Raw genomic sequence first — 21618 nt, 5'->3', positions numbered from 1 at the left:
CAAATGATCTGCCGTCCATAGTGAGGAAAATGAAGGGCGGGCGAAGGTTCGTTCCTCGTCCACCACCTGTTGCAACAGCCATGATCTTATCCTTGCTGCGAGCAGAGCGCTGAGCAACGGCGACACCATGGATATCCGTCCTCAGGAAGAAGCTGGAGCGTACGAAAGTTCCCGCATTCGTTCCGTAGTAGATTCTCATGAATGTGTGGTAGGTAAGAATGAGATCGTAGTTGCCATCACCGTCGATGTCGGCGACAGTGGGTCCGCCAAATTGTTCGTTCTCACTGCGCTGCACGATTCCGGAGGAGGAGGTCACATCGACAAAAGTGGCACCGGAGGCAGCTGCAGCCACCGCAGGAGCAGAGCTTGCCGACGCACTAGGAGCAGCAACAACTGGCGTGGGCGATGGGATGGCCAACGGACTGGCTGATGAGGTCTCAGCTGCGGCAACCGGAGAAGCGGACGCGGTTGGGCTGAGAGTCTGTGCCGGGGCGCAGATTACGAAGGATAGAAAAAGAAGGCCGAGAGTGAAAGTTGGGCGATGCATTGCGGAAGGAAATGGAGTGTAATTGCTGAATTCCTGTGCGGCGGGGAGGACTGCTGCTTGTTTGGTGCTGTCCATGTAGTCATGCTGAAGCAAGTCGGTGGTTTATATAGCGTATTCTAAGCAGTCTGCGTGGGAGGCCGGAGGAGGATCATACTCTGTAGGCCGAAAGTGGTGTGCGGGAATGTAGTGTATGTGAAGTTTGCCAAAGAGGGATCGTCACGCGAGGAAAGGAGGACGATTCAGCCGGCGCTTACTGTCACAATGCGGTGACTGACGCGATTCGCGAGAGTCTGCGGCGTTTCCTTCCCGATGGGGCGCTGGCGATAGGGCGGGAGGACGGTGTAGGCTGGGTGGGCGGTATGGCCGGTGGGGTACGAAATCCACGTCAAGGCGGCCGCACCGTAATTGGACGAAGTAAGCGGCGCAATAAGGCTTCCCGTGCCGACTAACGTCCAATCGAGATCAGTATAACTAGAGCTTATACTGATCTTCGTTGCGGTATCATAGTTCCTCCGTCAGTTTGCTATCTTTCTAGTCTTTCTAAGCTTCTCGACGAATGCCTGACACGATATGCGCTCCTCACCTGCTCGAAACCTATGGCTGCCACTACTGTACAGTACTGGAGCTGCGGTATGGTACAGTATCCCCAACTACGTGTACTGTACATTATCCCACTGTACCAAAATCACTTCCCTTCGCTATTCGACTTTGTCACCCACCCTCTCATCCCTTTAAACTTTAAAGGACTACTTGTCCGACTTTTCTTGCCCTGTTGTACTTTTCCAACCATTTTGTATCTCCTCCACACTTTTGGCTCCATCTTATGACCTGCGATGTAACCTTTATAGCGGAAACAAGTCTAGGTGCAGCCCGCATGTTTTCCTACGCCTGAGCAGCGTGTACGTACGCTGCCCGCCCCTCCTGCGAGCCTGTGACTGTCCATTTCCGCCGCATCCGCTAATACGGTATGCTTCACAGTACAGTACCAAGGGTACAGTACTAACCATCGCAAAATGTACCCTTCGAAGGGTACCTTGCTCCCACTCTGCTCTGGTTTACAGTCAAACAATTGCGAAAACACGCGCCAGTTGTACCATGATGACAATTATACACTACACGTACAGTCGAGGGTAGCCATGACAATCGTCCCAGACGTTTACTCGTACCGCTCATACCCTAAGGGGGGTTGCCTTCTTCACCGTCCCGTCCGCGGTCCTCATCCCATGCACTTCATGTACTGATATCAGTACAGTACATGAAGTGCATGGGATGTGGGCTGATATCAATATCAGTACTTATCAATAAGTAACCTACAGAAGTACCGTACCCGGCGAACAACTAAAGTACTTTACTGTACAGGAGGGCTGCCACTTGGCCCTCTTTCCTCCATGCCATCCCGGTAGCCGGGCAATCAACCGGCGTTAACGCCGTCGCTCTCGCGGTAATACTGTACCGTTGGTACAGTAAAGTTTGCCTTGGGTACTTTACTGACCCTTTAGATTACAGACGTGCTACCCTGTACAGCCAAGCTTTTTCACTTTCACTGCATCGCGATGTCTCCTCGTTTGCCGTCCACTGTTTTTTCGCGTCGCTCACGCTTCTTTTTTACTGTTTTCGCAGCTGTGTTTATCCACACGTTGCTGCGCATCCCGAATCTCCTTTCTTACATCCGTTACTTTCGTTTGCGCAACAGTGCAAAGTAACTCTCTTCGACTCAATGGTCGCCACCTCGGACGCATGCTGGATAATCCTGTTTGTCATGCACAATTGCCCTTGACCCCTTCATCGTTTGAATTTACCCTCAAAGATCAAGTCTCCCTGTTGTTGGCCTTGTGCAATCTCGGCTCCCCCCACAAATCAAGGAATACGATTGTTGACAGTCGTACGTTTCTTTGTTGGCATTAGCGAGAAAAGCTTGCATACCCGCCATCCAAAGTCTGGGTACACACAATCATGCTGAGCCCTGTTCGTTCCATTGAAAAGCATTCGGCGCCCCCCGTTCCCCGTCCCCATTCCCCCTTTCTACCATTCCCCAGCTCTTCCATATTTGCGCAGCTATTCCTAACGAGAGGATGTCGGCGAACTTGCCCTGATGCGCCTTTTTCTTCTCTCCCTGTTCTCTGACTTTCGGTGAGCACTCCCCACATGGCCTTTCCGATGCTGTTTGTTTTTAAACGCCTTGGGACACTTATCGCATTTAAACGGGCGCTCTTTCGTGTGAATGTCCCTGAAATGCCTGTCCCTATCCGACTGGGCGTAAAATGTCTTATAGCAGGCCGGGCAGCTGAATGGCCTCACTCCCATGTGCACCCGGCGCATGTGCCGGTTGAGCTGGCCTTGCCCAGAGAACCCTCTGCCGCATATCAGACATGTAACCGGGCCGGGGTCTTGTTTAGGTTGAAGCGAGTTGGCTCGGGAGACGGCTGAAACAGGTGAGGCGATGGTTCGGTAGTGCCCGCCCTGGGACGTGAAAGAGGAGGTCGCGCGGGGAGGACGTTTGTAGACTTGGATGTAGGTGGAGGGGCATGCCTGGGCCCATATCTCCAAGCGGTATGCATGGTTTTCTTTGACTTGTATGAAGGCAGAGAGCGGTGCGGGATGGGACGTCTCGACGGGCGAGCGCTTTATTGCTAGACTCTTTAAGTCGTCGAAGGAAGGTACCGATGCCGAAGGAGGCTGGGGCAAAGAATGTATAAACATACCGAACGCCTGTCGGAAAAGCGTAGGATCATCTAAGAGCGACATCGTCTGGCGCCTTGCACCCTTTGGAGAAGGGAGTTCAGTGAGTAGCACAAGTGGCTTCAAATTGAGAGGCGAGACAGGCTCAAAAGTATTTCTACTCAAGATGTTCGCAGAAACACTTCCGTGCATACCCAGCGCTACGCCACCCACTGCCCTTGCGCTGAAGCCTGTGGCAGCGCAATAGGATCAGGTCGTGCCTCGAATGTACAAGGCCTGGAGCTTTAGGGACGGCGAAGACTGGCGGAGCCGTGCCGCAAGGCATGCTGGAGCGAGGGAACAAGCGAGTGTAGAGGGAGGCGGGTTCCACACGCGTGGGCGGCATGCAGAGTGCAGAGAGGCGGAATGACCGGTAAGGGAATGGGGCCAGTGCATGCTTTTGGGTGTTCCATTTCACACCACCGAGTGCGTGTACTGAAAAGTCTGGTGCGTTCATCGCCTCAGACGGGTGGTGCGGCAGTCATGCCTGAACTGTGCTCGGCATGATTTCAGAAAAGCAAACGACGAAAACTGCGGAGAAAGGGGCACGCAGCTTCGTCTCGTCGTCTCGAAGATCGAAGCATGTCGGAGCGCCTGTCACAAGCGGTACAACGAAAAGATCGATACACGTTCTCGGCTCGGTTCGGTTGTACGGTAGAGACATTATGCTCGGGCAAGGCCGTGTCCAAGGGCAGATTAGATCACGACCAGGCATCTTCGGGGGGCAATGCCTTTAAGCAGTTCCTATAAGTCCAGGATCAATTGAAGCTCGATGCAAAGCAGTTTGATTGGATATCTTGTCAACCCTCCAGCGATGTTCAAATTATGCGGCTCTCGTCAACGAGCGTTGGCCTTCTGTCCTGGAAGTCTGCAACCGCGATCGAAGGTCAGCTCTGAGACAGGCATGCTGACAAAGTAGTGACACTTTATTCCCAACCTTCTTCGATCAGAAATCATCTCACCAATGAGCTGAACTAACCCAACATGCGCTGGCAAGGTCCCAGCACTCCCTAAACGCTTACCTCCACCCGTGAAGAGCGGACGATATTGCGTCTTGTAAGGCACAACTTCCTTGAAGCGCTGGCTACACCCGTACTTGCAAGCCTTCCGATCAACCACGTTAAGCATCGCACTTCACCCGCGGAGCGCCTTCCACCGGCCCACGCCCGTTCGCATCATCTGAACATGCCCTGTACGCCTGCGTGGTCGACTCCCTCAGCGACTGCCTTCAATCGACAAGAAAGATATTTCCGCAGCTCTCACGCACAGCACAAACCGACCAGACTTTCTCCCTGGCCCTCTAAACCAGCGCCAAATAGAGACCGACTTTCTGCTGCGCAGAGCAAAACCGGTTAAACCACGCTGTCGGCAACGTTGCTGGAAGCGTGATTGCCACTAAAAAGCCACACTCCCGAACCTTCAAGACCTGTTCATCTGAATCCCGGGCACCTGACTACGCATCTTATCGAGGTACGCCTTCGCACCAATACCAACAATCGAAAGGCTCCCCCTCGTCTTCGCGAACCGTTCTTTCCATATCCGCTCTACGGCGCAGCTTCGGCACCTCATGCATCTCCAAACTGCATTATGCCCTTCTTCTTACTGTCGCGATCACCTCACGGACCCTCGTCCGGGTCGTCGCTGTGTTCAGCTCATAACGCATGCGACTCTCCTTCCCTTCTTCACCTGTTGGTCGAGGCACGAGGCGATTATCAAGAAGGCCTTGTGCCACCAAATGGATACCTCGAGATTAGTCAAAGACATCCGATAGGTGCCGCTTCACCTTATGCAAACGCTGGAGCACACCACGCGCTCCACCCCAATTAACCTGTTACGATCAATCGCGAAGACGGCCGAAACACAAGCGGCACTCAAAACCACCCGTGCCAGCCCATCCACACTCTGGGTCTGTTTCCTTGAAACACGGCCATCCTCAAGCGATGCACGTCCTCCCCTAATGCCCTCATTACATCGTTCCTATCCCGCACTGTCTCCTTCCAATCCGCCTTCTCCTCCCCCTCGACTCCGCCGCCCATCGGCGAAAGCTGCACGGGGGGTGACCCGCGTGCCACCAGAGCAACGTACCGCTCTAACGCCGCCTTGGTGAGCGCGCGTGCTTGCGCGCGCTCGATCTCGTCCGAGCCCTCGACTGCGGCTGTAGCGCACGCTTCTTGCGCAGAGGAGAGCAGGGATTGCGTGGCCACGGCTTCGCGATGAAGTTGGGCGGGGAGAGAGGAGAGGGGGCTTGGGAGGTTAGTGCACAGGCGGCGAGAGAGACGCAACATTCGAGGCACCATGGTTTGTGGGATTCCTTCTCGCGACAAAGGTGAGGATTTGCGATCCTAAGTGTCCCCTTGAGATGTGTGGTCCATAAGGAAGCATAAGGAAGTATCTTGCCGCCAGTTGCCGTGCAATAAATGGTTCTATCGAACGGTGAAAAGGACAGAAATCATAGAAAAAACGTTCAAATAATTTTGTAGTTTTGAAGAGCCACACCAAAAAACACGTGGCAGCGAAACGGGGGATGTCTCGATACAGACTGTAGTCACTGCAGTGCTTCTGAGCAGCATGTGAGCTCATAAGCACTGCAAATGCGCCTTTATTGCTGTCTTCCAAGAGTACAACTCCCTCAGTACGCAAGGCTCCGATGCAGGCCATGTCCACCCCTAATCCTACCAATCTTGCTGCTCTACGTATCACTTACGATGCTTTGTCTCCCTCTGATGCCTCTCCAACGCCGTCCCCCCCAAAAATAGCTCCCCACATCGACATCGCCAGTAGTCCCTCTTCCCGTGTAAGCTCTCAAAATGCCGCTTCAAGTTTTCTCCCCTCGCGAAAGTGCTATCGCAGCAAGGGCATTGAAAAGACCTTCTTCTCTCATGCCCTTCCTTCACATGCCTCCTCAAAGTATCCTTACACCCGAGCTCCTTTCCGCAATACGCACACACATACTTGCCATGCTCCGCTCGCACGTGCCCCATCAGCTCTATCCGCGTCCGCGTCCGTACCCCGCACCGCTCACATGAAAATGATCCCTCCCGTCTTCTTTTCGGAGACAGCGGCCGTACTGTTGGCACCTCACGCAGCGGCGCCAACCGCACTCCATCTGGAGAGTAGCGCGCCGTCTGGGACGTCGTGCGCCGAAGCGCTGCCGGCGTGTCAGACACCCGCGCCCGATTGGAGGGGGAATGGGCCGGTAGCAGTTGTCGAGAGCTAAAGAACTTGCGCAGCATCATGTCGGGAGACGTAGATCACGACTTGAATGACAATGTAAGGCCGGACAATGAGGGAGCGCCCCGCTTATATACATTCCGCGATCGGAGGTGGGCGGCCTTGCCAAGAACATGCGGGCGAAGAGTCGAGATGCGTGTGCTGGTCCTGCTTGCACGGTGCCCATGTTGTCAGGACCGCCTGGCCTTTTTAGCAAATGTGTAAACAGCACAGCCGCCGCCGCGAATCAATAGCTTTTGTTGACGTCTGCCCGCGAGTCTCTTAACAGCTAGTTGAGATTGTGCCCGTGTTTTGCACTTGCAATCCATATGTCGCACGCGCAGTCTCACTTGCGCCGCAGGTGCCGACCCTTGCGACTTCCCTTCCCAATTTTCGCTTAATTGTGGCCTGGCTCCTCCGTGGAAGTCTAGGTCGGACCGGCCACGGTGGACGGGGATGGCGCTCGGTCCAGTACTTCGCGCGCACTAACTACGATTTGAAAAGGGATAGACAGCTCAGCAAGACAATGGGCCTTGTAACAGGATGGAGGCTGCGCGGAAAGCAACGGTGTTAATGCTGTTGTCCAGTTGCAATTGTCAGGTACTTGCGTAAAGAGGGCCGGAGAGGGGAGAGGAGGGGGCGGGCGGAGACCACCATTCGAGAGCAAAAAAGGTACGTGGAGGACAGAAGGTGGCTGGCGGGGACTATTGCGTTGAGATGACGGAACTAGGCATGTTTACTGTGATTTTATCGATTTGCTTCGGCATCAGAAAGAAAGAACCCAGCTCTAGCCAAAGGTAGGCGTAAGATTACTTTTTATAAGGCGTTCTATCATTTCCATGGGACTAAATGTGGTTGCCACGAGCACCCAGATCCTTTCCCGGTCTAATTGCCACCCAACGATCGTAAAAAGAGGTCTCACGCCTAAAAATGGTCCCTTCTTTAGAGATAGTTTTAACTATTAACTAGTCATGTCACGAAGCAGCTAAACGCATCAAATTATGCTCTGTATTCGTTCTGAGTAGAAATGGGCTCAAAAGCCCCCAGCATAGTCTCCACTGTTCAACTCAGTTTCGAAAAGGCATTAGGACAAATGCCTTTGCTGGAAGACAGGTCTTTCCAAGGCAACGAGGGGAAGGATGTGTTCGTATTACTTATAGAGCATTAAACTAATACAATGTTCTCCCGAACTCGATATGTAAACATGTTTGTTCCCGGACACAAAATCGCCGCGACCAACCTCGCTCGCATTTCTCCTTTACTCTACTGCACCACATGTCCAAGATCCTGGTTGATAGGAGCATTTGCGATACGGCATACCTCTGGCGGAGAATATAATGATCCTAAGGCAAACTTTATTGGCGGTATCAACAGGACATTCCTTGATATAGCTCGTCGCGCTTTTAAGAATTTTCGGCGGATTTGTCTCCAGCCAAGATAATATATCCTTTTCATTACCTATACACGAAGGCTATCTAACTCGGAAGATTGGAAAAACAAACGATTGTGTAAATATAATACTGCATATTTTCAGGTATGAAATCATGTTTAGAGCAGAAGGAGACACCTGACTGAAAGACCCCAATGTGGGTGAGAGGCAACAGCTTAGTGCTCATCGTGTAACACGTTCATTCAGCGGCTGCCTGGACTATTCTAGGTTTTACGTAGATCGGAGTTATTTTCTGGTGGCAGATTAGGGGCAGATCGGAGCCTGGCTCTTACTGGGTCCCTCCGAAATCCTCAATTTGAGGGGAGGGCAATTTGATCAAATCGCATTCTGAGCACCACGTAACACCACTCAAATCCAATACAGTACCAACGGTACTGTATTCAAAATGCGCTGATACTAAATAATTCGAGAAAGGTTATGCCATAAGTAATGAGTAGAACATCACTGCCAAAACCTCCAACCTCTTTAAAATATCTCGCGCAACAGAAGATGCCTGCAACTTCCATTTTCTTGATCCTTCTCCTTTTTGAACATGCGCCAAGAGGCAGAGCGTGACAGATCGCACATATGTCACCGCATTACAGCGCATGTATTTCAGTATAAATACGACCAGAATAGTACGACCACGAAAAGGTGGAGCGACATGGGTCTCCCGTTCCAACAGGTTATGGCTACCATCCGCACCACGCGCACGAACTAACAACCGCTACCCTCCGCCCACCCACCCTCTCCCACAACGGATCGCCCGCTCCAACCCAGAAGGCTCACCCGCCAATCTTATCATCAAGCCCTCGCGTATATACAAGGGGGTAGCCCCACAAGTTGAACAAATCAAAGATTTTAAAAAAATAATATCTTTTAGACGTCCGTTTTGAACAAGATTTGAATTTCTTGAAGCGTGGTGACATATTGTCAAGCTTCAAAACCAGTATGGAGAAACAATGGTCTCAATGCCAAAAGAAGCGAATGTGAATGAACAACAAGTTGCCAGTTCTGAGGGGCCCCTAATCTGAACAGCCAATTTATTGGCTACTGCAAAAAACATGCAAATGTTTATTTGAATTTCGATCCCCACTGCGGCAACAGTTAACCCATCAACTGATTCACAGCCTTCACACAACGGCAATTGTTTCTTTCTGCTGTCCGACGTTTCGCCACCATGCGGCGCTCCAACATCGGCCGTAGCAGCTTGCCTTCCACTCCATAAACAACAACCCGAAAATTCATTGCTTTGCGTTGGAAACGTAGTCGCTCTCGCCTTAATCTTTCACAAGCGATGGCTTCGCACTCTGCTTTGTCGGCCTCCTTTCTTGCTAGCTCTGCCTTTCTGGCTTTGTCCACCGCATCCTTTGCCTTGGCTTTTTTTAAAGCTTCTTCAGACGTGAGACATAAGCCAAATGTAGTATCAAGGAACCCGTTCCTTAACACCACAGGCTGCAAACCGATATTCTTCCTCCGCTTCTCCCGCTTATCTTCCAATATTTCCTCAATATCTACTGGCGAGATCAATTCATTTGGAGGGGAAAAAGACGTGAGAAGAAAGCCACGGGCAGAGTACCTGTTAACGAGGTCCACAATGACATTTTCTTCGTCAGCGGTGAGGTACGTTCGGCTGATCTGCTTCCTGTCCTTGTGCATTAGGCGGTACTGAAACGTGGATAACGGCATACGCGCAATTAACGAAGCAAGACGTCTATCCACACCCTTGTCAACTGCAGCAAGAGCCTTTTGAAAGCATCTCTCGTGCTTCGACATTCGTTTGGCACGACCCATTGTGAGTTGACACCCGATTTCTAACACAGTCTGGAGAGTCTGGGAAGGTCACCAAGGCTTCAATTTGCACTTATATGGAGCAGAACACATCTAATTAAGTGTTTTCGAGTACGCAGATATCGAAAAAGCGCGGCAAAATGTTTGATTTGGATTCCCCGCTCATTTATGGGCCTTTTTTGTCTCCGTCACATCTTTGACATGCAATAACAGCATTGCTTTTGTTTATTTGCTTTAAAATCTGATATTTTTCGAGTTGTTCAACTGGTGGGAGTCTTGTGCAAAAAGTGGGGGCACCCCCTTGTACCAGCAGCGTCTCCGGTTGCCTCACGATCGGCCTCCGTCGCCGATCCCGAAGCCGCTTCTCACTCGGCCCCCGTCGCCGATCCCAAGCCGCCTCCCACTCGGCCCCAGCCGCCGATCCCCAAGCCGCTTCTCACTCGGTCCCCCGCCGATCCCCAAGCCCCCACCTCAGCAACCACGTCACTATCTGATATCGACAAGCAGGACATACCGAAGCTAGATCCTGCCAACCACGGCCCCTGGCTTCTAGCCCTACGCTCTGCCGCCTACATAACCGAATCATCCCAGCACATCACAGAAAATCCCCTACTCCCTCTGACGCCAACGCCCTCATATCATACCAAAAAAGAGGCACTCTATCTTGGGGAAGATATTATCATCTGTTCCATCGGACATACTCAACCTTCTTCTGACCCCCTCGGATGACCCCACCCCATACGAACTCCATACGAAGATCATAACCCATCTTGACACCAACGCCTCCGACCATGAATACCATAAACAAGAGACAGAACAGTGCAAGTACGCCCCAGGCATGTCACTCCAACAATATGTTACGGCCACAACAACATTCGCACAAAGACGATCGCTGCACGCTACCCCAACATATCCGATCCCACTACAACCGTCGATTTACTTATAAACGGCCTCCGTATGAACCCAATCACTTCCCCTATTGGCCTTCAACTCATGGCCCTCGCTCCCATGGACGTGAAAAACTTCTCTCACAAATTCAGGAAGATCGCGACGTACACTACACCACTCCGTTACCAACCGTCTCCCATCCAAGCTCTCACCCTCAACGGAACTCCTCATCTGTACACTGGCTCTCTATCCCCACTACACCAGCAAACGCCGTATCCGAGACCCCGAACCTTCAGGCCCTGCCAGCATCATCTACGAAAAGGACTTGAGCACCCCCAACACACTGACGACCAATGCCGCGCCCCTGACCACCTAAAGAAGAACATGTAACATGCACCAGCAATCCCCAGGCAGAGGAGACCCCCTCGCCGCCCCCACGTCAGGCTCGCAAATCTCGCCCAAAGAAACCCTGCCCCTGACCTGGACGCAGGTTTTAATGTACAAGACAGCCGTACAACGGCACGGCACCTAACTATGGACAATTTAGTCGACGTCGCCGATGATCAAGATGTAATGGCTGGTGCGTTCATCCTCGATTCGGGAGCACATCCCTCTCACATCCCTCGACCTATCCAGACCACCACCACCCTCCCCACACCCCTCTACGCGAGAACTGCCACTAACCAACGCACTCCCTGCTCCCACCACGGCACCGCACAGATTCCAACTGATCGCGGTCACCGTATCCGCCTCAAGGTTATCGTTAACCCTCAGATCCAACAGCCCCTCATCTCAGTACACGATCTTGCCAAAACAACAGGTCCAGTAAGCTTCTACCGCGACCACCACTACGAAGTCGATTTTTACATCGGCATCAAATTTAGTGCATATTATATTTAATTCTAATGTTTTTTCAATTTACCTGTTTATTGTTACTTTGGGCCATTGATATATCGCCGATTTTGTGTCAAGTCTGGCACCGACGTAATTTACACTCATCACTACTTGTATTTCCCGTGCTATAGGCGTGGGGCTTTACACTTCTTGGTTCAGAACACTCAACACGCTTTCAAAATATATTCATTTCAAGAGGTGAGGAAGTGATGAGACCATTGTATCTAGTTATGGATTCTGTCGAAGAACATCGATGTACAATTGATAGAAGTCGGTCGCATCAACGCGTATCAGCATATCAATGCATATGTGGGAGGGTACGTTTATTGAATCTATTACATTCTATTTTAGGTCACAATCTTTTCCACTGTCTCTTCATCCATAATATTTTCCACCTCACCAACTAAAACATCATCTGGGATGATAGTGCATGGAAGGCCAACCTCAAGCGAACCGGTCACCCTTGTAGATCTACAAATCTCTTTGGACCAAAGACGGTTGCTTGGATCTGTATCTCTCCTCCAATGAAGCAGAAAGGCTTTTTTTGTTAACCTCTGCGGACCTTAGACTAGCCTCTGTAGGTTCTATAGTTCCACTTGCTCTACATAGGGGCATCCTATATCTCCTGTCAACTAAACTCCAATCTTCTGAATTTCGACGCAATAATACGGATCTCTTCTCGTCGTCTGTGGGTACGACGTCAACCACTTTTCCGAGGCAACTCCGTCCGGGTACGATGCTAGATGGCTGCGATTCATCTCCATCCCATACGTATGCACCCAACACACGAAGCAATGCCGATTTTCCCATTGTTCCATACCGTTGCAACATTCGAATTCGATCGCATTTTGAAGTTATACCCAAAAGCTCGAAGAGGCACTGCATGCTCGGGAATATGATGAAGAATTCATTGGCGCCAAGATTTGGGTTTTGGGTCATGCTGAACGATGGGTAAAATTTCACCGCTTCGAATGATTCATTCAAACCATAACGCTGCTGCACATTCCTAGCGATCGCCTCAAATTCGTCCAGATCGCAATCTGCCTTCAGCCGGACCGAAGAAGCCCTTATTCGGTCTGAAAAATTCGTTATGTCATCACTCAAATCTACCGACTTGCTATTCTTTCGAAGAGGCCTCTGCAATTTGACACTTAGTCTAGTCCGTAAGTAAGAAGTGACCCGCTGAACCACATCGTTGTCGGATACAAATTCAGTGCCCCGGAGCATACTTGAGTTCTCCACAACATTTCGCCGCAAGTAAAGCATTTCTGCCAAAACCCGTTCATGGCATTCTTTCATCTTTTTGACTTGGGATAGAACGTCGCTGAGGGAAATTCTGGAGGATGCATCTATTTCTGTATTATCAACTCGATGCCCCATTGGCATGATCGGATTGGACACATGCCACTCTTCATCGGATTGTTCACATCTGTCCACATGGTCTCGCAAAACCGAGTCATATCTGACATACACACGCCAGGAGAGCGAAGGATTTTCGTTCTCATCGACATTATTATTATCGAGAGGGTCATGTGAGACGCGAAGACAACGCCGAGAAAGAAACTCGACACGTTCATCTGACGACGGGTAATTCATGTACTCATCATACCGAAGAATGCCAGTCCCGATGATACCCTTCCTGCTGTTGTCTCTCCTCACATTCCTTACCTCAGCCCGCCATCACACTGTTACAGCCTCTTTACCTTCATCAATTTCCCACAGAACCTCTATGAAATCGTTGATTGTGGGCAGGACGTCGCTTTCGCTGCACACTCTGTTCTTAGCCATGGGGCCGAGGGTCACTTCCAAGTCCAAACGCGAATTCGATCGAAGCGCTATAGAGTCTTCGTAGAAGAAGACAGTGTTCGCGCGAAAGTTATCATAGTACAGGAGTCGTCGGTTGTTGATATTGCACAACCAGATTCCGTCAAAGATTAGTTGGCTTGCATAACAGCAGAACAAAAATCGTCTAGTTTCATAATCGTGTCGTCGACACAAAAAATGGCGCGCTTCTAACTCGGAAAAGCAAAATGTCAAGCCTTGGTCAGGGCGGCAATTTGGGTGGCTCAAGTCTTTCGCGCCATTAGCGAGCGGAAAGCTTGAAACCGTTAGAGTCAAGTACGTTGAATTGCAAAGATGCAGTTCCTTTGATGTGGGTGCCTTGTTGCAGCCATGTAAGACACCCTTAGCACCGACCACGTGCAAAATGGACATGCCCTTTGCCCCAACATGCCTTCCCTGAGGCTACACTACAATTTGTGCGGAAATGGACATATTTTGTTTTTTTGAGAAATCGCGGGAGAGCGAAACCGAAGCGACGTCTAGTCATCTGGGCCACATGGCAATCTCTATGCTTCATCTCCCACTAGAACTATTCCTGGATCTCTGTGTCATTGTTTAGGAGCATGAGTTACATCTGTGCATTTCCGGAGTGTTCAGGATGTTTAAGTGAAGCACGTCTGGGCCTCGAACAGACCCATTTTTTAGTTCGTTTCAGGAACCATCGGGAACATTTCTACCAGTTCCTCCCCTTTGAAGTCCTCATACTCAACTTAGTCAGAGATACTGGATCACAATTCATAGATGGAGACGCAGATAGACCGACACGCAGGGGCATGAGGTCCGCTTCACTGTCGACGAACGAGCAGTCTCACAGGCGTTCGCGCTCCACTGGGAAACGCAATTTGGAGAAGCATACATCCCGGACGGACGACACGGCAACAAAGAAGTCGCGTGTTGAGAAAAGTATTCTGGTCTCTCGACGAGCTAATCCTTCTCAGCGTATCTCAAAGGCAAATCCTGCTCAAAAAAGTAACTCAGCCCATCGATCGAAGCGGGATTTTCTACAAGAGAGATGTTCTGTGATAGCGACAGAAAAGGGAGGTCGATCGGGTTCCAACGGCCCCGTTGGTCATAAAGCAGGGCAGAGAAACAGAAATGTTCTCCACAGTGATGATGATTATGGGTCTCCTGTTCGCAATAATCTCCCATCGCGATCATCAGCTGATTTAGAAACTTTAAGAGGCGATGGGAAACTTGGAAGTGATGATGATCATAATCCTGCTCCTAACGATGATAATCAACATATTAAATGTGCAAGAGCAGAATCCTGTCGAGAAGAGGAGAATGATTGCGTCCCTCTGAGTTTGACCGCTTCAAATGCATATCTTTTTGGTATATTCAAGCGCATGGAGAAAGATTTTGTGAATCACATGAAAGGCTTCGAGTCTCGAGTGTGCTCTACAATTGCAGATCTACGGGAGGAGCAAAAACAAATCAAGAAAGAACTCGAAGAAATTCGAGGGACTCGAAGTCTGGGCGCTAGCACAAAATCGACATCTTCAGCGAGAACTTCTCTGTCACTTTGGAATGAAAAACTCGATCAACTGACGCCGCATGCGGACTACGTGTTCAAAAGCGGTGCTCTAACCAGGATTGCTTGTATTAATGTCGCTGTGACAATATTCAAAATTGCGGGGGGTTCTGGACAGCTCCTTCACAGCTGTTCCACGGCATTAGAAACGATCATTTTCGGAAAGCAACCAAACCAGCCTCGAAATGTTCTTCATAAGGGGGTGGGATTCCGCCATTGCGAATTCAGGCAGTCGTTTGTGCTTACACTTTTGGTGAACTTGCACAATAATAGACTTGGAGTTTTCAACTCCATAAGGGATGGTGAGGCCGAAATCAACGGCCAAGGTGACTCTACGGCTACTTTGAGATCCCCAGAAAGTCGAAGTCAGCCAGCCACATGTGACCACAGCGCAAGGAATCTTCATGGTCAATGTGACACATGTGAGGTGGATAAATCGCCGAGAAGTGCGACATTGTGCAGAAAAATTGATCAACCAAGATGGCTTCAAAGGGGTCTCATCCGTGGTGATGATGTTTCAGAGGCTCACGCTTATCTCGAAACAGTGCCAGAGTCCCGCGGGAACCAATGCCTTCGCATTAGTGCATCTGGACACAAGCTGATTCTGCGAAAGACAGTGGTAAAGAGCCCCCCCTGTAAGCGTGACATTGCACTCCACGGCGCAAAAAAAATTCAGTCTTGTAACTGGTTTTTTGCATGATGGACGCGAAAGGTGCAAAGCAATTTTCGCAGAGGAATTAGGGTATTTGATGGTAGACTGGGACAGTTTCAAGTCTGATGCAAGCCAGGCAACTTTGAGGATCAGGTGGGCATACCCTGGAAATGATTTCGAAATTGAGTCTCTTAATGATGTCCCAAAAACCATACGCAGCTCTCAGGCTTCTAGCGAAGTTGACGCCGGCAATATCGATCGGATGCGAAAGTTGGTTGTCGACAGACTCGATATGGTTTTCGTTGTTGAACATGACGTACTGGTTGTCGAGGGCGCAAACACAAGGAAGAGGAGAGGAGGTGAGGTTTGTAGGCTCACAAAAGCAGTCAATTTGATTGACGTTTCCACTCGATTCCTGCTAGAGTTTTGTCACTGTGAAGAGCAAGCGGCTTTTTTGCGTGGTCACGAGAACTCCTTACGCAGCATTATGTGTATCGCATTAGTGTTTCGTTCGCTCGTGGCTGATTTTATGGAGGCCACCCTTGACGACCGTCAAAGCAACGATTCCATCATCTTTGGAAACCTCTCTCCAGACGATGTTACATGCGGTATTTCCAAGCTTTCGTCATTTCTACCTGGATATTCAGTTATGAAGAGAGTTCTTGATACTAAGGCTCTCAGAATGAATGATCGTGAGTACGCAAAAATCAATCTGAAGTCGATCGACAAAACTAATGTATTTTCTACACGCGAAATGCAAAGTGGTGAAGATGAAAGTCATGTAGGGGCCGAAATTGTTCCTTCTCACGCAGATGGAGTATTCTTACTTTAACCCTATCTTTCTTCATCTGATCCGCGACATAGTAGTGAAAGCCATGTTATATGCAGTTATAACAAACAAGCCCTAATAGGGGTTTTCTGTAGATCCGTTTCTAGTGCAAAGATCGTTGTTTTCTTTAGTCATGCCAGGGCCCTGGTGTCGTCCTCCTCGTCAGATACGTGTGTATATTTGGGCAGAGGTGTCAGGCGTGTGCCCTTCGCTACTGGGTGGCGCCCTGGTGGAGAGGTACATGCGCGAGGGAGAGCGTGAGAGCTGCGGCAGGGCGGGTTGCGAGGTGCTCAGGGGGTAGGAGTGGCGGCTTTTGGCGCGGTGGCAAATGCAGACATGGCTCTCTCGCAGGTAGTAGATGCTAGCTGCGGTAATTGGAGGGGCAGCTGGCTCCTTTTTAAGTGCTTCTGTTTCTCCAGCCTGAAGCGAAAATTGTTCATTGCTGTGATCCACATTGTTTTTTAGCTGTACACAGTATGATTGGTTAAATGCACGGCATCTATGACGTGGCCTACCAGCGCTTCCCAGAAAATGCAACTTCATTCCCTGATGTGCATTTTTTCGGAATAACTTCCCCTCCAACTGTCAACAGCTGGAGGACAAGTATCCCCGCCCTCCCCCACATACGGCACATACCTTACACACACAACTGCTGCAGACAGATGCCCGGCCCTCATCCCGCTCCCCCCATCCCGCTCCCCCCGTCCTGCTCCCCCCATCCCGCTCCCCCCATCCCGCTACCCCCATCCCCCTCCCACCTTCACCATGTCCACCTCCCCCCTTCCCCCTCCCAAACCCAGACGCCTACCGCAAACCATACCGCCTCCCCTTTGTTTTTCGTCCCTCCTTACCCCCACCCCGCCCGCCCCGCCCCACAGTTCCGGATGTCCACCGCCGCCTCCAGGCGCGGCCGCCGCCCCGTCTCCACCATGCACGGCCCCGCCGCGGCCCTCGCCCCTGCTGATCCCACCGTCGCTACAAACCCCACCGTCGCTGATGATCCCACCGCCTCCTCTACCTCCTGCCACGGCTAGCACATCACGCCACAGCCACCCGTGCCCGTCGCCCCGTCCGGTGCCGCGGCCGCGTCGGCCGCGCCGGCCGACGACGACGGCGCCGCTTACGAAGCGCGCACGGCCGCGCGCGTCTCGCGCACAGGCATCGTCAAGCATTCCACGAACACCCCCGACGTCGAGTAACCGGGGATGCGGAAGCTCACCAAAATCTGAGAGATGGCCGCAACGGCCGCCGACCCATCCCGCAGCGTAATTTTCCCCACGAGCGATGGCGTCTTTCCCCGCGGCACAGCCCCGACGTTCCATGTACATGTTCCAGATGTCGACTCGAACTGCATGGTGCCGTAGTTGGCGCTCAAAGAGCACGGAGCCGGGCTCGGATAGTCCAATCTCTTTGCCGCCCGCCGCGTTCATTCTTTGAGCCGGAGGGAAACGACGAAGCACCAGACGAGGAGGGGGCGACGGCGGAGGCGAACTGAGGCACCAGCGAGATGGATACCGAGCCCGAGCACGCGTTATGGTCGAATTTGATGTGAGATTGAACATCGATTGGCAAGTTGAGGGAGTTTGTTTCGCGGATCTTGTACGTCATCAGTTTGAACGGGCCGTCAGGCGGGACGAAGGCGAGCTGATCAGACTCTTGGTATCTGTTGAGAAGGACGCAGCGATGTAAAGCGACGTCATCAAATGGAGCGTTTGTTCGAATGCACATCGCTAGATCGGGGTTTCCCGAGAGTCTAGAGTTTGACTTTGACGACACCGGCAATGAGAAGATCGGAAAGGTTATGGCGAGTCGCGGAGTAGGTAGCGTGAATGGTTTCGATGACGTCAACGAAGATTTCGTTGTGGGGGTACTTGACGTTTGCGCGGCGCCATGGGGTGTGCGGAGAGGCATAGGACATGGTAGCCGCTTTGGCCGAGTCGGCGCCGAGCGATTCAAAGACGCGATTGATCATGGAGGGCGGGGTGATGAGTTCTTTGAGTGTGTTGGGTTCGACAGTGAGCGGAGAGGCGTTGTCGAGCATTTCTTGAAGGAGCTCGTACACAGTGATGAAGACGTCTTTGATGGCGTGCTCGTTAAGCTCCCCAAAGTAGTCGACGAAGACATCGGCGAGAGACTCGAGTAATTAGGTCACGAAGATAGGTTGGGTGTCTGTGAGGACGGAGGCTAGGAAGAAGAAGCCGTTGCGGTGCAGATGGATCAGGGCGCCTTTCGGGGCGGGGAGGAAAGGGGGCGCTTCGATGGAAATGCCGCGCGCGGATTTGGCTGTTTGATTCCAAAATGCACTACTTTCCGTGCGACTGGTGTTGCCGCGATAGTGCTTTGCGATAATGACTTCGCCTGTACTGTTGAGAATAAAGATGCTATGGATCCTTCCATTTTGTTGTGGCAAGGCAAAGAACAGGCATGAGAACGCTTTGAATCTGTGTGCACCGAACAAGACAATTAAAGCAATTGATTGCGATGCGAAAGTCGCGATGCGAAATGTGTGAATAGGTAAAGAATTGCTGCCCCGTCCTCTTGCGAACAAAGTTGGATGATACTTGTCCCGATTTCTTCACGCATGCATGCCCTTTCCGCGCAACAGTGAGAAGTCTTTAGCACATACTGTACAGTGGCCATCCCTAACCTAAACTCGTGCCTTGCCGCGCCCCACATCCCGCACTCTAACCCCGATAAACAACGGGGGCAGTGACGGTGCCCATGGGGATCGCATACCTTAGATGACGCCGAAGTCGCACAGCACCTGGACGAAGCAGATGCGCATGGTGCCCGGCTTGGCCACATAGGGAATAGTAAAAAATATCCCCACCAAAGCTCAAAGCATTATTGAAGGTCGCTCTCTGTGCATGGGAATGCTAGCGGATGATTTCAAAAATTTAGCGTGACCTAATTGTTTGCCACGGAGATCGAAAAAGTGTGACGTTTTCGGGTGGCAGGCACATGGTTCCGATCGCTTGGCATGGCGGCTTTTCAGTTCCCTCAGATCAAACATGGTTGTCTTGCACATCAGATATCTCTGCGCAGAAGGCTGGTCCTTGGCCAGTCGATCATTGAAACCATTCTCGGCAGCATATGTCTCGAAGGCCTCTGCGTATTTCGGAGGTATAGCATACCAAATCTTGGCAGCGCTTCCGCGGTGAAGGTAGGAATGAGGAGAAGTTCTTTCCAGGTCAGCTGGAAGTCGCTGGAGTGTCCAGGGAGGAGTTTCTGGAGCTCCTCGTTGGACACTCCAGCGAATTAATGATGGAAAACTCTGACGACAGTGATTGTGAAAACTCTGGGTGTGGAAAGCATGCGACAGAGAAGCAGCTTGATGCTGAGATAGGTCATGGGGAAAGGGACGGACGATGTTCGGCGGGGAGTGATTGGAGGAAGAGGATCAAGCTGTGGTGGATCGACAAGTGGGGCGAGGGGGGAATGTCACGTCGTCACCAACCTTGCTGGCATTGTTCTAGTCCTGCGCGGCGATTGGCTGCACTGCACATTTCGGGCATGGCCAATAAAATTTCAATAATATCTTTCCATTCCGCACTCGAACATTGCCGCACTCGAACATTGCCGCACTTGAACATTGCCGCACTCTCCCGTCCCAAGTTGACTATTTCCCCATCCCGCCGTCATCCCACTCCAAATTCGCAAACCCTTCTTCCTACCTCTCCCCCTCCACCCCCTTTCTCACACGCTTCTTCTCATCTCCCCCCTTCACCATGACATGGTATACCCGCAGGCCGGTGTGGTCTCCCACAGCTCAACGTCCTCGCGCATCAAAACGGCTTCAAGGACCTGCACGTGTGTGACGATTGTACAGTACTGCCATGTTCAAGAACAAAATACGCCTCCAATCAGACCCGAGAATCAACTACATCCACCGATGCAGGCCTGTTAGTAGTTGAATTGGCTGAAAACGAACAAGTCATGCTCTCTCGAATGAAATAATTGTAACTGCACTGCGCCAGACTGGTGTGCTGTGCTGATCCTGATTCCACCAAGCCCTTCTCCTGTCAAATGCATCTCAGTTTGCTTACAACTGGACGATCGCACAGTTTGAATCAATATTTTGAAGACACCATGCGCTCGCGTAAGATCCTCTCTCGCGGTGGGAATCCGATCGATGTCAATCATAGCAGACGAAGGCGAGCACAAAACTCTGGAAGGTGGCTGGAATTTCTGCAGTCCCGCCCAGATCTACTTGCAGCTCTTTGCGATGGCGATCGCTCGCATTCTATTGCAAACCACGCAGAAAACACGCCGCATTCGTTCTTAGGCGCTGACAATCCCCCTCTCAGGTGATTACTCAACACTCCGGGCATCAAGATGGAGAAAAGACCGCTAGCCGATTGCATGAAGATGTCGCCAATATTGCCCGCCTCGCCGGACATGAGGACATTCATAGAAATCTGGATTTTTATCAGTCAGGGACCCTCAAACGCAGTTCTGCCACTGATCCAACACATCGCACAGCAGATAACGTTGACATTCCGTTCATGGTAGAGTTTACAGAATGGCAAACATCAGATATCTCAGATCAAAACCCTGAATACCAGTTGCCGAATAATGAGGTTCTTCCGGAGAAATGCAAAGGTTCAGTACCCGACTGAGTTACAATGCCTCCAGAAACGTCTGACAGACTTGCGTAAGGTTAATTCGCCGTGGACAAACATATTAGGTCTGGTAACTGTTTGTGGGAGCGTCAGGTACACTGTGAAACAGTACAATCTACTTCGAGATCTTTTGAAATGGAACAGTACCGGTTGGCAACTACCATCTTACTCGGCTATTCAACGCACGATCTTCCCACACATACTGAAATGGTGTCTTCCTCGGAGCTCGATCGAACACTTTAAAATCGACATGGCGAAGGTAAAACCTACCCCTCCTAATTTTCAGGAATATGGAGAGAACACCGAAGAATTAAATCGGGAAATATCTGCCCCCGTTCGGGTTATTCTTCCGTCCGAGTGGGCGAAGCTTGATGTTCTCACGTATCCCCTCTATGACAGTATGTTCTGTCAAGGCCATATGAAGGACTCAATTGAGAATTCAGAAATAGTGCGTGACCGAGCCAGTGTTTTGAATGCCGGGGAGTTCATTTTTGCGACTTTCAGGAGGAGGCCCGTGAAAGTATTCCCAGGAGCCAAAGTTCTTGTCGACATCAATTTTGTGCGGCCGCGAACTTCATTACTCGATTATTCCAAAATTGATTCCGTTGTGAGTGAGTACGAGGTAATAGGCTTCACAAATCATGGTTGCACATTGAGCGGGACTG

At 51.0% G+C, this 21618-nt stretch overlaps 1 protein-coding gene; it reads right to left on the bottom strand.

Annotated features, from left to right (window-relative positions):
• Positions 1 to 4172: 4172 nt before the first annotated feature.
• Positions 4173 to 5562, bottom strand: CHC_T00007573001 (hypothetical protein). XM_005711230.1 is given in 2 exon segments: positions 4173 to 5136; positions 5137 to 5562. 1 exon segment carries the CDS (start codon positions 5560 to 5562, stop codon positions 5137 to 5139), a length of 426 nt encoding a protein of 141 aa, XP_005711287.1. The 3' UTR covers positions 4173 to 5136.
• Positions 5563 to 21618: the final 16056 nt, after the last annotated feature.

The sequence above is a fragment of the Chondrus crispus genome, genomic scaffold (genome assembly GCF_000350225.1).
Source record: "Chondrus crispus Stackhouse genomic scaffold, scaffold_79, whole genome shotgun sequence".
Taxonomy (NCBI): domain Eukaryota; phylum Rhodophyta; class Florideophyceae; order Gigartinales; family Gigartinaceae; genus Chondrus; species Chondrus crispus.
This window is presented reverse-complemented; position numbering and strand designations above follow the sequence as displayed.

Bases quoted from the DNA above. Each gene is read 5' to 3' on its own strand.
- CHC_T00007573001 (XM_005711230.1), bottom strand. From the start codon at position 5,562: ATGGTGCCTCGAATGTTGCGTCTCTCTCGCCGCCTGTGCACTAACCTC.